Source organism: Pongo pygmaeus, chromosome 11 (genome assembly GCF_028885625.2).
Source record: "Pongo pygmaeus isolate AG05252 chromosome 11, NHGRI_mPonPyg2-v2.0_pri, whole genome shotgun sequence".
Classification (NCBI taxonomy): Eukaryota; Metazoa; Chordata; class Mammalia; order Primates; family Hominidae; genus Pongo; species Pongo pygmaeus.
In genome coordinates this window covers 36,757,129-36,775,360 of record NC_072384.2, presented here as the reverse complement: position 1 = coordinate 36,775,360, position 18,232 = coordinate 36,757,129, and the positions used below count along the sequence as shown (strand labels likewise).

The following is an 18,232-nucleotide window of genomic DNA, read 5'->3' as shown; positions in this document are numbered from 1 at the left end:
CCACTGGGCTATCATAAAGCATATTTTTATTGGAAATAAAATTTACTTCTGGTTTCAACATGGATAGCATAGACCACACAATATCCTCTGTAAAATAAATAAATAAATAAATAATGTCTTAAAAAGTCAATTGAGCAGCTCTTCAATATGGAGATAATACTAATAGCAACTTTTCACTGTGCTCTGGCCAAATTCCAGCTACTGGAACCTGTATTTCTATGCCTAAGGGTTTCTTCCAGAACAGAAGACTGCTTATACTTAGTACAAAGTGCGAAGACTTAACATTCCCTCCACCAAGGACTCTCAGAAATCTCCTTATGAATATTCCAGCTCCCTGGCCTTTCAGTGAGATAAATCTGAGGCATGTGTTCTGCACAGCCTCCCAGAATTACCCACAAGCTTAAACTTCAGTGGCCACTATGGTACCTGGCTTAATAATGTATCTCTCTTGGCTTCTTCATCTCTTTGTAACACTTCAACACCTAATGGTGTTGTCTGCACTTAAAAATAAAATTCTTGCTCTCAAATCCTGCACTCTTTCTGGGAGAACCCAACCTAAGATAACACTGTTAGCAGTTTTCAAGGCACTCGTGGGAACTGCGTAGTATATGTTTTGGGGATGTTGGGGAGGGACAAACATTAAAACCAAAAAGTAAATGAGGAAATCATATTGTAGTGTAATGTGAGAGACCCAAACAGATGCCCCTCTATCAATTATGATGGACCCAAAGGTAAAAAAAACAGTTATCTACAAGTTAGGGATTCAGGGTCTGGCTGGCATGAGAAATATCTATATTCCTATGGGCTAAACCTCCTAACCATAGGAGCCATCAACTCTGATTTACAACCCAGACCTACAACTCTGATTACACAGAGGACCAGCCTTACAAACATCCTTTTCTGATAAGCTATTGCAGACTTTAAGCCAGTTTTAGTCAGCTTATAGAGGCTGTACACAAGCTGCTTTTGTGTCTCAAAGGCAACAAGAAGCTTTGAAAAATTTTAAGTCATATCAGACTTATGATGTAGAAAATTAAGGTTTCTGTATGAAGAATAGATTGAAGAGGAGGGAAGGAGATAAGAGACAGAGGAAACATAATGGTTATGATGGTTATTTTGGAGTGCAGTGAGCAGAGTCCAGCGGGAAGGTAGTGCTTATGTACTTTTGCCATTTGGGACAAGATACATGACTCAGGACTAGGCAGCAGTTACTGATATGCTGTGATGAGAAGTGTTGAGATAAACATTTATTGCACCCACATGGCTTTTATTTTTCAGGGTGTCAGATCATATGTTAAGTCATTATCTAAAATTATCTACTATTTGTATTTATGAAGACCTGTGATAGTTTACAAGTTAAGATGAAATGCCAATTGCTTACTGAAATTGAATATCTACATATCCTATGATCTAGCAATTCTACTCTTAGGCATGTGCTGAACAGAAATGCACACATACGTGTCTATTGTTAAAAGACTTATACAAGAATGGTCATAGTGTTATTTGTAATAGCCCCAGACTGGAAATAACCCAAATGCCCATCAACAATAAAATGACAAAATGTGGTATATACAATAAAATAATGAAGTATATACAATGAAATAAGGCACTAAAAATCAACAAAATATTGCTACATGTAACATCATGAACAATAATATTAAGTAGAAAAAGGTAGATGTGAAAGAGTACATAATGCAAAATTCCACTTACATAAAGTTGTTTTCCTTAGTGATAAAACTAATCTATTATGTTAAAAATCTGAATAGTAGTTATATTTGGTGAGAGGAAGGCGGCAGTGGAGGATTTAGGAAACAGAGAGGTCATCTGATATATTGATGATATGTTACTTCTTGACCCCAATTGGTAGTAAGTGAGAGAGAATGTTTACTTTCTGAAAAATCATAGAGTTGTGTACCTAAGGATTTGTGTGCCTTTCTGTCTGCACTCCTTCTTATAAATATACAAAAAGGGTGAAAGAATTACACATTCATGGGAAGTTATTTAAAAGTTATATTACTTTTCGTCATTAGGGAAAAAATGCTATGCCCAATAAGGTGTTTAAGAATAAAATAAAACAGACTGATTCCATACAGGAAGCAGTGACAACAGCTTTTACTATTCATCTAAGCTGAATCATTACAATGAAAACATTTGAATCCAAATGCTCCAGGAGATAAATGCAAAAAGAGGAGCAATCTGCATAACTTATTTCTAAAAGGCAATATAATATAAATAAAAGTAAACTGATGTGGAAACAGATATTATATGTTAGAGACCAAGAAAAAGTGTTCATACTTAACATCTATCAAGTACTTACTGTGTGTCAAGCAACGAGATAAGAAGTTTATATTCACTTTAGCTTATTTATAATCATAATAAGCTTATGAGATAGTTGTCACAGTTATACTCATTGACCAGATTATGAAATGGAGACTCAGAATAGTTCAATTTGGAAAGTGAACTGATTGAGTCTTAACCACTTAATATACCAGTGGGTGACACTGGACAAGCTATTACATCCTCTAAACCTTAGTTTCCTCTTCTGTAAAATGGAAAGGTCCTCACAGATTTGCTTTGGGTATGGTATCATGCAGACAAGGAGTGATTACTTTCATTGTTTGAATTAGAAAGGGTAGGCTAAGTCAACTGCAGAGAAAAGTTTTTCCATGGCTGACTTCAGAAGAAATGATGGCTTCACTGGGCAAGAATCTTAACCCTGGTAGTATTCACAAACCTGCCTTATCAGAAGGACCAGCAAAAATAAACCATTTTTGTTTTAACAAATACACATTCCTTAATCCACTCTAAGTGTACTGAACTACAGATTCCAGAGCAGGTGCCTGGAAAGCTGTTTTTGTAACAGTCTCCTCCCAATCCCAGTGATTTTTCCATTCTTATGACCAATAATGGTTACGATCAATAAACTCCAGATTTCAAAAGACCTAGATAGGTTCCTCAGAGAGATTATTATTTTTATCTTGAATCTTTTTTTGTTTGTTTGTTTTCTTTAAAGACAGAGTCTCACTCTGTCACCCAAGCTGGAGTGCAGTGGTGCGATCTCAGCTAATTGCAACCTCCACTTCCTGAGTTCAAGCAATTCTCCTGCCTCAGCCTCCCAGGTAGCTGGGATTATGGCACCTATCACCACACCTAGCTAATTTTTGTATTTTTAGTAGAGATGGGGTTTCACCATGTTGGCCAGGCTGGTCTCGAACTCCTGACCTCAAGTGACCTGCCTGTTTCGCCTCTCAAAGTGCTGGGATTACAGGCTTGAGCCACCACACTGGGTCTTTTTATCTTGAATCTTAAGTCATGTAGAAAAAAATAAACTCATGTTTTAACAAATGTTTTTCTGCAGGAACCTGTGACAATACATAGGTCACTTGCTTTCTGTCACTTTATCTTAATACTGGAATAAAGCTTTAAAAAAATCTAAAGAATGGGAGACTTTTAGCATGCAATTTAGAATCTTACTCTCAAATGGTATTAGGAAATTTCTTATTTAGATTTTTTTTTCTTAAAGATACTGTACTCCCATCGGTTTGGATTTAATTTTCAAACTACTATAAGAGGTCCTTAAAAAGTTCATGGAAAATGTGTATGGTGAAAAAAGGACACATAGATTTCAAAATTTTTTGTACCAAAATCAACTCATATTAACTTGTTACATGTCTGGACAGGATCTAGTCTGATGCACTAAGAAAGATAAGATATCAGTTTGAAAAGAGTCCCTATCAGAGCAACATGAATTCTGCTAAAACTAGAGCAAGAACAAAAATCAAATTTATGGGAAAGCTTGGGTACAAGAATGGTGTAATCATTGATCTTTATGAAAAGTTTATGGAGACAGTATGCCAAATAAAATAAAAGCAGTTTACAAAAAGATAACTCATTTTAAGAAGGTATTAGACACTGTTGAAGATGAAGCCCAAAGGGACAGACCATGTACACCAATTTTTGAGGAAAAATTTTATATTGGTATTGCCTGAATTGAAAATGACTGATGATTAACAGCATAAACAATAGCCAATACTATAGATGTCTCAACTACTGCAGCTTACGCAATTCTGACTGAAAACAAATTAAATTTGAGCAAGCTTTCCGCTTGATGGGTGCCAAAACTGTTGCATCCAGATTAGCTGCAAGACAAAAGCAGAGCTATCAATGGAAGTTTTAAAAAGTGGGATCCAGATCCTGATGCATTTTTTGAAAGAATTGTAACAGGGGATGAAACATGGCTTTATCAGTACTATCCTGAAGACAAAACACAATCAAAGCAATGGCTATGAAGAGAAGGAAGTGGTCCAGTCAAAGTAAAAGCAGACCAGTCAAAAGCAGAGGTCATAACAATAGTTTTTTGGAATACTCAAGGCATTTTGCTTGTTGACTTTCTGGAGGTTCGAATAATGATCACATCCACTTATTGTGAGAGTGTTTTGCGAAAGGTAATAAAAACTTTAGCAGAAAGACCCCTGGGAAACCTTCACCAGAGATTCCTTCTTCATCACAACAATGCTCCGTCTTATTCCTTTCATCAAACAAGAGCAAATCTGTGAGAGTTTTTCATAGGAAATTATTAGTCATCCACTTACAGTCCTGATTTGGTTCTTCTAACTTTTTTTTGTTTGTTTCCTAATCTTAAAAAGATCTTGAAAGGGCACCCATTTTTCTTTGGTTAATAATGTAAAAAATGATTGATTGCATTGACATGGTTAAATTCCCAGAACCTTCATTTATTTAGGGGTGGACTAAATGGCTAGTATCATCACTTACTAGCCTTGACCTGGATGTGTCTTGACATGGATGGAGCTTATGTTGAGAAAGTGTATCTTTTGTATTTTTATCTGTTAATTCCATTTTTCCACAAACTTTTTAAAGTCCTCTGGTACATTTAGTATAAAAAATTTACATGCATAAAGTCAGATTCTTATTCTTTCAATGCCTGAAAGGAGGGGAGAGCTTTTCACTCTTTATTTAAAGCTTAAATGACAGACTGATTCAGAGAAAATTTGGAAAGCAGGTTGTAATGTTTTTCTAGAAAACTACTTGGGAGCTTCTACTTGAAACACTTGGTTAAGAAGACAGTTTTGCAAAATTATAAACAGATGATTTGATTTTCCTGTTGAAGCTAATGCTATCTAATATTTCAGGGAGTTAGGAGTTAAGGGATTAGGAATAATATGAGATGTGGGAGGACAGTGAAAGACTTCCAATGGCAAAATTAGACAAAATTTGCCAGCTTCACAATTTTATAGCTGTCTCCAGCCAATCCTCACAACCCTGCCCAAGGACAGCCTTAGGGACATTTGATAAGCCAGCCTAGAAGAGAACATTCTAGAGGTGCATAGCAAATATCTTGAAGAACAGCTAAAACTGAGTTTGGATGCATGCAGAATAGCAATAACCAGTATGAAAAAATATAGTAAAATGTAAGACTATGTGGGCAACAGATACAGGAAAATTGCTTCTCATGATTGATTCTGACAGCTCGCAAGAATAACGATCAAAGATTCAAAAGATTTAACAAGCCTGAGGGGATAGTACATTGCAATGATCTACAATAGGGTGTGTGAGGATACAAATGTTGGGGGAGAGGAATCTCTTGAGGAGAAAAAAACAATTTTTCTTGGAAATGGCAACAGGGCAAGAAAAAAAAGAAAAATTGCCTCTCCTCTAAGCTCCATTCAGCTCAATTAGTGCAATGCCACAACTTGAGAGCACAGAGTCAGGGCTAGCTGACCGGCATAAAGGATACAAATGGAAGAACACCAGCTTATATAAGGCATTTTATGCCACCTCCAAGATAGGGTGCATGCCTGGGCTTTGGGATTATTACTTTGCAGAGAGAGGTAAAATGTTTTAGAGGTTTTGTCTTCTAAATTAAATCCTCCCAAATAGCCCTGAGGAATAAATCACTCTGCAGCCCTTAATTATACGGCATGTGATGTTTCATATTTAAAACAAGTTCTTATCCAAGGTAAAACCACCAACCTCCCCTCCACATGTAAGAACAGTACACCTGAATGTGCTCAATCATAGATCAGTTTGGGCTGCGTTCCATATGGATACCCAGGAAGATGACCTCTTGCTCCAGTAAAGTCTCGGGCTCCTGCCAAAGTTCTATGTCCAAAGTGAGCAGCAGTCTGCCAGGAATGATCAGGCCTAGGTCAGGATCAAAGAGTTGGGCTGGTCGAAAAGATGCAAGAGGCCAACATTGATTAAACCAAATTAAATCTGAAGCATAGCCATATATTTCTGGGTAAACAAATATTGCAATAGAATGGCAGTTATCCTATTTTCACATCCCAACATGCTGCTAATAGAGTTAATAAAGCAGTATCAGAATGAGCATAAGCTACTTCTCCATAGAAATTTTTCTCATCCCAAAGTCATCTTCATCCTAAAATACATTTGTATATCTTTGGAAACAAGAAATTCTTAAAAACATCATTACCTTGCTATGAAAAATAAAATTTATTACATTATTCATTTCCAACTTAGAATACCTCTCTTTGGGGAGAAGACACACCTTTAAAATAGCAATTGATGCTAGAGAACACATATATTTAATTTATATACTCTCATTCAGTTGCAAACATAATAAAAATGTTTTCAAAATGCATTTAAATAGCATGTACTTATAAAAAGAACAGGTAATTAATCTTGATACAAAATTTTTATTCAAACAAACTGGACATGTGCTTTGCAATTAATAAACAAAATATATAGTTTTCTGGAACTCTGTTGGTTTCCACCATGTGAAGAACTCATAAAGGGAAATGTAAGTCCAACAGGGCTTTAATGTCCTCATATTTAATCTTCTATTAGGCAACATTTAAAAAAATATGTAGCAAAAAATGTACAGCGCAAGTGCACTTAAATCTACTCAACCCATTAGAGACTGTGAAAAATTAAAATATATTAGGTATTTCAATATGCAAAGCAGAGTCAAGGGCATTAGCCAACTAACCTGATAATACAATAAACTATTTAGAAGATGTTTTATGCCTTGATAAGAGCTTTGGACAAGCTGCATTCTCAAAGTATTTAGCATCGCAAATATACTTAGCAGAAAGCTACTTGAGTATTGCTGTCATTTAGGCACTTCTAGAGAAAGAGCTATCATGGTGATAGGTTTTGGTTTAAAAAGGAGGCTTTTATGAAAGATGATAAATATTGATTTCACTAACAGATTCAGATCAACTTATGAGGAGCATGTGTACATAATAGCAACCTTCCCATTTATATTGTTGTGTTAGATTGCAATGGGGAATGAAACACCCAAGATGTTCCAGGAAAATTTTGAAAGACTCTTTGGGCAATAATAATTTGGGGATTCTGATCTCTTTCCTCTAGAAGAGCTCGCATTTTTGAGAATTCTAATGACAAATCACAGCATAAGAGACCAGAGTTCTAATATCTTTGTTTATTTCTGTGGAAATAGGCACCACTCATCCAGACAGAAGGCTACGTTTTCAAATGAGGCTTCCAGTGAATACAATTTGACAACTCACAAGATAATGTACAGGGACTGGAATGAGTTGCAAAAGTAGAAAGACAGCCCTTGCCCTCAAAAAGACCTCATATTCTAAAGAGAAGCAGTGGAGGAGAATGAATAAGTATATTCAGATATACTGACATTTACATAAACACATACACACATCAAAATTCAATATTTTTATGAACAGAATGTTATGTTCAATCTGACACATAATGCATCCTCCTCATGCCCAAATAGTAAAGATGTGTTCCTCTCTTCATGTTATAATTTGGTTACTTTTTCTTAAAGCTCTTACTTATGGGTAAAAATGCAATAGGGTATTAATCTGGTTCCAAAAATAGGAAAGTAAATCGAAAACTGAAACAAATTGGACAGGAGATGAATAACCTAAAGCTAGCAGTAAAATTGAACTTTATAAAAAAGCCTCAGTAGGTATAACTCTAAATATACCATATGCCTAGCCTAGAGAAACAAATAGTGGCCTCCTCTAAAGAATTGCCATAAATAATAGAAGCTGGGGAATATTTTTTAAAAATGAAAATTGCTGACAACCCAATTTATTGTCAAATGAATTAAGAAAATATGAATAACATCAAACAAAGCTCTATGTACAGTATAACATACACATGGGATTCTACTATACATAAGAACAAATATATAATGAAGTCACCACAGAGATCTTTCTACAAACATACTTACATACACACACACATAGATAGATAGATAGATAGATAGATAGATAGATAGATAGATAGATTGATCGATAGAATGGCTCTGAAGAGAATTTCTTTTAAATTTAGGATTTTTCACTATATTATTTGCCCTTGCCATTTAAAAACTTACGAGTGAGAGAAAGGACTTATTACTTATTGTCCTGATCAATTAACTCATGGTAAGATATAAAGTATGTGTGCAGAAAAGTGATTCCTTATACACATTTGGTGCACATGTAAACTAGTAAAGCCATTATGGAAAATTATATGGCAGTTCCGCAAAAAACTAAAAATAGCATTATATGATCCAGCAATCCCATTGCTGGGCATTTACTCCAAAAATTTGAAATCAGTATGTTGAAGAGATGTCTGCACTCCCATACTCATTACAGCACTATTTACAACAGCCAAGTTACGGAATCAACCTAAGTGTACATCAACAGATGAGTGGATGAAGAAAATATGCTATAGATACACAATGGGATACTATTCAATCTTAAAAAGAAAGAAACTCTGCCATTTGAGACTACATGGATGCAACTGGAAAACCTTATGATAAGTGAAATAATCCAGGCACAAAAAGAAAAATACTGCATGTTTTCACTTACATGTGAAATCCAAAACTATCAAGTTCATAGAAACACTGAGTAGAATGGTGGTTATCAGAGGCTGGAAGTGGAGCGAAGGGGGATGATGCTCAAAGGGCACAAAATCTCAGGAGAAATACATTTTATTTTCAATCGAGATATATTGCATAGCATGGTAAATGTAGTTAATAATAGTGTATTGTACATTTCAAAATTGCTAAGAAAGTAAATTTCAAGCTGGGTGCGGTGGCTCACACCTGTAATCCCAGCACTTTGGGAGGCCGAGGCGGGCAGAGCATGAGGTCAGGAGATTGAGACCATCCTGGCTAACACAGTGAAACCTCGTCTCTACTAAAAATACAGAAAATTAGCCGAGCGTGGTGGCAGATGCCTGTAGTCCCAGCTACTTGGGAGGCTGAGGCAGGAGAATGGAGTGAACCCAGGAGGCAGAGCTTGCAGTGAGCCGAGGTCGTGCCACCGCACTCCAGCCTGGGAGACAGAGTGAGACTCTGTCTCAAAAACAACAACAACAAAAAAAGTAAATTTCAAATGTTCTCAGCAGAGAAAAAAAAGTATTTGAGGTAATGGATATGTTAGCTAGCCTGATTTAATTTTTCCACACTGTATTCATAAATTACACATCATTTTGTGCCCCCCATATTGTCAATTTATAATAAATAAATTTTTTTAAGATATAACGTATGGATTGGGGTGAGGTTCTTAATTTAGCCACATACATACTTGATATCTGAAATCTCTTTATAACAAAATAAAAGCCAAACTAAATTCTATTTATGATCATTATACAGGATTCTTTTTTGAGCATCAAGGAAAACCTAAAAGAAAATGTCTTTGGAAGGCTGCAATTCCCTTCTGGAACTCAAAAGTTAGAAATACCCTCTACAGACAGACCTACCTTCACTTATTGAATTTATGTAATTATTCTTGAACTTTGATTTAATTTCTAGTTTGTACAACTTCCTGAGGGTATAAGTGCTATATGTTAATGAATTGTTTAGAACAAGTTTCCTTTAAGTCACAACAGGCACCCAAATACTGTCGTGTCATCCCTTCATAAAATTCTTACTCTCAAATGTTATAGACATGTCTATACATTTGCCTTCACATACTGAGAATAAAGACTTAAAGTCAGAGTTCAGATAAAATCCTCTTATTCCCTTGATAATTTCCTAGTTCATAAAATTAGCATATTAAAATCATTAGCTTTCATTGATGGTTTTGAGGAAGATATAAAAAGAATTGTCATACATTATTTATAACTATAAGTGCTTAGTAGTTCTTTTCATTTTAAATGCCCAGAAAATTCCCCCAGGGATGGGCAAATAGTCTTCATACAGAGTATTTCCCTAAAAGTCTCCCTCCTGAACATAAACCTGCATTATTTCTTTCTTTGTAAAGCTTATCTCTTCAGACTATCTCTGCTTTAATTATTTTCCTCCTGTTTTCATTAATCATATTTTACTCTTCCTGTCACCAAAATTTTGTGAGGTTTTTTTTTTTCAACCTTTATGTTGATTTTATAATCCTCTGCTTTGTTTTCCCTAAAAGGTTCAAATCTTAAACTATGGTCATTATTTTACCACAAAACCTTAAAAATAAAGACTAGCATAATAACTGTGCTCTATCTTAGAACTTAAACATATCTTGTTGAAATAATTTTTTTAATTTCAATGAGTTACATGTCTTTTATAAAAACTTAGGAAAAAATAGCTAAAGAGATTGGTCTTGAATTGACACATGATATTCAAGTCTGAGCAGTACTAAACATGCTATTAAAATTAATTAAGAAAAGACATATGAGATTTTCCTTACATTAAACAGCATGTATAGAGGCTGAATGGAATTGAGAGGATAGAAATTCATATACTAGAATTAGTAATAGAAGCATATGTAGCTATTCTGTTAAGTTTCCCAATTACAGAGGCTCTACCAACTCATATGAGATGCACTTCACCTGTCTAAAAATAAAAAACCTTTTAATCAAAATCATCTTGTACTCAACCTAGTCAACTGATTAATGTTATATCAGTCCTAATCTAATAATCAGTACACAATCATGGGAGAAATTTGAGTTCTTTATTATAATTCTTAATGAAATCTTAGACTCTGTTATATATACAAAGCCAACTGAAATACTCTAATCAACTTTGATTGCTTAGGATGGCAATTTCATTAGACATGTATATGGAAAGGGATCTATCATGGTTTTATTTATGAAAATATCTATGATTTTTGAGAAGGCAGGTAGAGAAGTAGTTCAAAAGAGATTTATAGAGTTGTGGAAGATTTGGCAAGATTGAGAATGAAAAACATTAGGATAAAGCGTTAGGTGAAAGAAAAATAGAACACCATTTTTGGACTTGATGGATAAGACCACTAATCATATTGCCATGACATAAGTGATACTCTCGCAGCATTACTTATACTTAAATATATATGTATATATTTAGACATATATATAATACATATATATATCCAACTTTTAAAATATCAAAATTATAGCTTAAGATTATTTTAAAATCAATTTGATTTGATTTTACAAATATTATTACTACTAAGGATACCAAATTTGTCTCAGCATTATCCAGGAGTGAGCAAAGCTTCAATTATTAATTCTACTATTTTAATTTTGGCCCTCTTAATCCTTCTTCTGAGATTGTGGTAACTTTTCATGAGCTCCTTGTAATAAGAGAATGACTTCAGTTTCAATGGGAAATAATAATGAGGATAGCTTTTTTAGCTTTTTATTTGTTGCTTCATGCACTTTACCTGATTCTTGAGATCCAGTTTGGGACATGGTCGTCCTCCATTGTAAGGTTTTTCTTTTAGCCATTTGGATCGAATTCTCACTCCAATTCCACAAGATGAACTGCAAGACCCCCAACTAGACCAATCGCTTAACTTGCAATCAAATGGGCAGGGAATGACACATTTTTCTTGAATGTAACCTGACAGAAAAAGATTTAAGAGAAGACAGTCTGATTAAAATGTACTGATCAAATTCACTTTCTATTTCCATGATCACAGTTTGCATTTTTCAACAATATTGCCGTAGTGGCTTCAATAATTTTATTCTCAGATAAACAGATCAAATTTTTAAGAAATAAATATGACATCTGCATTCAAATTTGTGCCACTCCATTTACTTTGTAGGCAATTTTGGGATGAAAGGAACAGGAAAAAGTGCACAGTTAGTTCTGGTTTCTGATAAGAAGGAATGAGGTAGCTCAGGGCTAAAGATGGTGCCATCTCCCCTCACTGGGCCTTGTGTTTCCCTCCTAAGATTCACTGTCTAGAAGAGGGATTATAAAAGATTCCATCCTTCTTAAGGGTCTGTGATCTGCAAGTCTTTCACTTAAAAAGATGTTGATTCTGTAATGTGACTTAGGGATGGGAAGAGGGCAGACAGTGGACCACAGATTAGGAAGAGTGGGATATTATTGAAAGAAGACAGTAGAAGAGCAAAAAGTTGTATAATGGGATATTGCACTGAAATCAAGAGATGTGAGTTGAAGTACAGCTTTAGAAGTTCTAGCTCTATTGACCTTGCTTGTGTCTTCAGCCCACTTCTTGCAACAGTCTTTCTCTGGATAATCTCACTGTTTTAACTATCACCTCTAATAATCATTACCAAATATATACCTCTAATGCAGATCTCTCCACTAAATTCTGTACCATCTACTGAACCACTCTAATTTGATGCCCAATTTACTGAAAATTCAACTTGTCTAAAAGCTGAGGCCATCAATTTCCTAAAATATTATACTTCTCTTGTGTTCCTTTCCCGATTAACTGCAACATCATCTGATTCCTGTATCCTGTTGTACATGCCTGTATAATCTCTTCTGCTTGAGTGTGGGAAGGAACTGTGAATGGGACAGAATGTCCCTCCCATTATTAGGTTATGGTATATGGCAAAGGTGAAGGGAATTTACAGATATGATTAATGTGCCACATCAGTTAATCAGTTTGAGATATACTGGGTGGGCCTGGCTTAATTGGGTGAAAAGCCTTAAAAGAGGACTGAGTTCTTTCGTGTAGAGAGAGAGAGATTCTCCTGCTGGCCTTGAAAATGAAAATAGCCATGTTATGAAATGCTGATGGCGTGGTCACATGACAGGAAACTGCAAGCAGCTTCTAGAATCTGAGGGTAGCCTCTTGCTTTCAGCTAGCAGAACACAGGTTCTTCAGCTGCATGGGGACAAAATCTGCCAAAAACATGAGGGAGTTCAGAAGAGGAGCTTTCCCCAGCCAAGCCTCTGCTCAGATCTCAACCCTAGCCCACACCTTGATTTTAACCAAGTGTAGCCCTCAAGCAGAGAATCCAGAGAAGCTGTGTCTGAACTTCCGCCCCGTGCAAACTATGAGATAATAAAGGTTGTTTTCAGATGTGAAGTCTGTGGTATTTTTTTATGCAACAATGGAAAAGCTAAGAAGTTATCCAAAATAAATATCTCCAGTTATCTTAGACCCTCTTCCATCATTCTACACAAACATTAAAATGTGTCACAAATCCTTATATTAAAACAAATAAATAAGCCCCCTATTCTACAACTCCTTTGTCAGGCCCTAGTTCAAGATCCCACCATTTATGGCCCAGAATAATGCCATATTCTCTCCACAAGTCTGCCTTTCTTTTTCTTAATTGTTCTGTTTTAGTATCTGTCAATTACTTTGAGGGGGAAAAAAAAGATCATTTTCTAAAATACGAAATAACTTTTATTACTCCTTTTTTGAAACCTCTGCTAACTCCCCATTGCCTTTATAATAAAATGTCAACACACCTTACAAAAATAAAACAAACAAACAACAAACAAACAAAAATTCTTTATAAAAGACTCTAAACAATGATTTTCAACCTTGTCTGTAAAATCTAAGTCCATTCCCCAGGACAAACCATAGACCAATTCTACCTGATTCTCAGAGGACGGGACCCAGGAAAGGGTAGTTTTTTGTTGTTGTTGTTGTTGTTGTTTTTGTTTTGAGATGGAGTCTCGCTCTGTCGCCCAGGCTGGAGTGCAGTGGCGCGATCTCGGCTCACTGCAAGCTCTACCTCCCGGGTTCACGCCATTCTCCAGCCTCAGCCTCCCGAGTAGCTGGGACTACAGGCACCTGCCACCACTCCCGGCTAATTTTTTTTGTATTTTTAGTAGAGACGGGGTTTCACCGCGGTGTCAATCTCCTGACCTCGTGATCCGCCCGCCTCGGCCTCCCAAAGTGCTGGGATTACAGGCGTGAGCCACCGCGCCCGGCCAGGAAAGGGTAGTTTTTAAACACATTCAGATGATTCTGAGGACTGCCTACCAAACTTATTGTTCCTCCCACCCTCCCGTCTCTTCTATCTTAAATTCTATCTACACAGACTACTCCATCTTCTCCACGAGCCTTTGCTCTTGCAAAAATGAGTTATTTTCCTAACCAGCTTAGCCTCCCTGCTTCATTACTTTAACCACTCTCTTGCCAATTTGGTTGATGGCCTCGTCCCAGTGTTCTGCCATCTCAGGCTGGAAAAACTTCAGACTTAGTTTGGTCCAATTGTCTTCCTTTTCTGTTCTTAAAACAGGGCTGCCAAGCAGAGATGAAGAAAATGCTGATACCACACTGGAGACACTTTAATAGGTACTCTATCTTCAACCAGTTTCTCACACTGCTTGGTCATTCTTCTGAGTTTTCTTCTCACTCTGATTCCACAGACAGCTCTTTCAAGCCTCCAACTATTTTCAAACTTCTAAGACCTCACATCTTCTTCACATCTTCCTTCACAGAAAAAAATAGCAAGAAATGGATGAGACTCCTTCAGTTTCCTATGAATGTGTCTGTATGCATTCTCATATTTTTTTCTTCTCTCTTCATATTAACATGAAAAAGGTGTCCATTTTCCTATATAAGGAACATTCTTCATTTCCACCTCATTTCTCCCCTGGTCCACAGACTGTTTCAGAACCTTGTTTCCTTGGTACTTTCTCTTTCTTTCTTTCTCTCTCTCTCTCCATTTCATATTTATATTTCTTTCAGATTAATATTAGAATGAATTTAAATTCCCCTAATACTAGTCATTGACAAGAGAGAATACACTAAAATCTAAGAGTCATCAGAAAAGATCCTTCTGGAATTGAAAAAAAAAATGCTCCAATAGACACTCCTAAAAGACTAATCCTCTAACATAATTTTAATTTTACAGTCATTTCTAAGGAGTTTTGATTACTAATTCACTATTAGATACACAGTAAAAGCTAAATAAAGGATTAAAAAGAAGCCACAACACTACTTAATTTTATAGAGAAACTGAGTCACAAAATGCTTTCATTTGCTACCAAATAGAAAGAGGAAAACTAGAAATTAGGTGGGATTAACGCTCATGGCATGCATACTTCACATATGCAAATCTGAAATTCTAGGAGGTTTCAGATAAACTTTAAATGTTTGAATGTCTATGTAGACCCTATGTTAAAGCAGAATTTGAAGTAGATGCCCTTTTAATTGAGATTTTAAATCATTCTCATCTACACTTGCACACTGAAGGATTTTAATTAGCAAGCCTGTAGCAATACTTTTTTTTCTTTCTCTATGATAAGAAGTAAACCCAGAGGATCTCTATGAAAGTCAAGGTTATAAATTCAATGAGTAAAAAATAATTTTGAAATTCAACAGGACTAAACAACAGTGACATTTATTTTTCAGGAAAATTATTTTCATGCCAGAGTATACCCCAAAGGAAAATTCATAGTGAAGAATATTAATACTTGCATATTCTTATACCTATCTCATATTCGAATGGATAAGTTTTACCCACATACTTAACACTTATAGTTTTTGGCAACAGAATATGATCAAATGTGACTATGTACAAGGTTGACCTGCCACACAAATATTCTAATTTCTAACTATGGAAGTCCCACTAATGTTTAAGAAACTCATTTCCATAAAATACACTACAGAATCTCTGTTCCCATCTACATAATATTTCATGGCAACACTCATACATCTAAACCTAATTGCTACCAAAAAAGCAGTTTTTTCTACCAAAAAGTATTTTACAGTACAGTTTATATGCAGAATACATTGCTTGGACCATCTTATTACTTGGCCTAGGGATACTTTAGTGTTCTATTTTAGTTATCGGTATGCATATAGAATTAGGGGTGAAGTAGTCATTACAGAATTATCAGTAGAGAATACACCAAACTTTGTAATTTTGTAAACCATATTCATTATACATAGTAGATGCTCAAAAAAAATCCTATTACAGATAAAGATGGACTGAATAGGATGCATTAATACTGTCCCTATCGATGTTACAACCAGTGATACTTATTTAATGAACTACCAAATAGAATTGAAGCCCAGAGACTTGGAATGAAAGGACTTTTCGGTCTATATTTCTAATCCCCAAAGACTGAAGGCTTTGGGTTAGCATAATGGATGTATGTGTCAGCACAGTTCTCTGAATAAGGTGGACTCATTAATACAACCTCTCCCAGAATATTACCTTATGTGCATTTTTTCCCTTCATCAGTCAAGTACGAACATGTTTTTCTCCCATTAAGATCTAGTTTTGAAGGACATAAAAGTAGGAAATATTGATTATATTAATCCTGAGAAAATAACCTAGATTAATTTACTTATCTTTTCCTGCTATATAAAATAATAGCCAACATCTCACTGGACAGCTTATGTTCTATCTACTGACACTGTGCTCGAATAATGAAACATCATAGTACCAAAAAGGAAACAGATTTTTTTTTCAATGCTAAACAAGCTAAGATCCGGGAGAATCTTGTGAGTTAAAGTAGCATGTTGTGATTTTCTCAATATTTAAAACCTGCTTTTTAAACTTTATTTGATGTTTTTTCCCTTTTCAACTTTTATGGATACATAATAGTTGTATATATTTATGGGGTACATGTGATATTTTGATACAAGCATGCAATGTGTAATGATCAAATCGGGGTAACTGGGATATCCATCACCTCAAACATGTATCTTTTGTTTGTGTTGGGAACATTACAACTCTTCTCTTATACTTTTTTGAAATGTAAAACAATTATTGTTATCTATAGTTGCCCTATTGTGCTATTGAGTGCTAGATCTTATTCTTTCTATCTAACTGTATTTTTGTACCCGTTAAGCAACCTGTCTTTCTTCTTCCCTCCCTACTACCCTTTCCAGCCTCTGGAACCACCATTCTCTTCACTACTTCAATGAGATCCATTTTTTTTTTCAAATCTCCCACATATGAGTAAGAACACACAATATTTGTCTTTCTGTGTCTGGCTTATTTCATGTAACATAATCTCCTCTATTTCCATGCATATTGCTGCAAATGATAGGATGTCAATTTCATTCTTTTCATGGATAAATAATATTCCATTGTGTATATACATATTTTCTTTATCCAGCCATCTGTTGATAGGCACTTAGGTTGATTCCATATCTTGGCTATCGTGATTATTGCTGCAATAAACATTGGAGTGCTGATACTTTGATATATTGATTCCCTTTCTTTTGGTTACATACCCAGCAGTGAAACTGCTGAGTCATATGGTAGTTCTATTTTTAGTCTTTTGAGAAATCTCCATACTGTTTTTTATAGTGGCTGTACTAATTTGCATTCCTACCAACTGTGTACGAGCATTCTTCTTTTTCCATATCCTCACTAGAGTTTGTTAGTTTCTACCTTTTTGATAATAGCCATTTTAACTGGGGTGATATAAGATCTCATTGTGGTTTTGATTTGCATTTCCCCTGATGATTAGTGGTGTTGAGCATTTTTTTATATACCTGTTGGCCATTTGTGTGTCTTCTTTTAAAAAATGTCTATTCAGATGTTTTGACTATTTTTCAATTGGATTATTTTGTTTTTGCTATTGGAGTTCCTTATATATTCTGGTTATGAATCCCTTATTGAATGAATAGTTTGCACATATTTTCTCTCATTCTGTTGGTTGTCTCTTCATTTTGTTGAGTGTTTCTTTTACTGTGCAGAAACTTTTTAGCTGGATGTGATCCCATTGTCCATTTTTGCCTTTGTGGCCTATGCTTTTGAGGTCTCATTCAAGAAATCTCTGAACAGACCAATGTCCTGGAGCATTTTCCCAAAATTTTCTTTTAGTAGTTTTGTAGTTTCAGGTCCTATATTTAAGTCTTTAATTGATTTGATTTTTGTAAATGGTGAGGGATAGAGGTCTAGTTTCATTCTTCTGCATATGGATATCCAGTTTTGTAGCTTATATATTTTAGTACTATGAGAATATAATTGTTTTTCTATTTATCTAGTAAAAATGCACTATACTAAAAAGTATCCAATGACTTCAATCAGATTAGTTTAAAGGGCATATTTGTTTGGGAAAGGTGGAGAAAAAATTGCAAAAGTTATTTTAACCTTAGTCCAAGAAAGACAATTTGAGAAG

At 35.3% G+C, this 18,232-nt stretch overlaps 1 protein-coding gene across 5 annotated transcripts in view; it reads right to left on the bottom strand.

Moving 5' to 3' along the window:
- The window catches only part of THSD7B (thrombospondin type 1 domain containing 7B), a 906,384-nt gene that overhangs the window by 214,575 nt on the left and 673,577 nt on the right, over nt 1-18,232 (bottom strand). For all 5 annotated transcript variants that reach the window (XM_054478924.1, XM_063647426.1, XM_063647428.1 and 2 more), the window contains one exon: nt 11,592-11,770. In XM_054478924.1, coding sequence (XP_054334899.1) covers nt 11,592-11,770 — 179 coding nt within the window. The remainder of the gene's footprint in view (nt 1-11,591; nt 11,771-18,232) is intronic.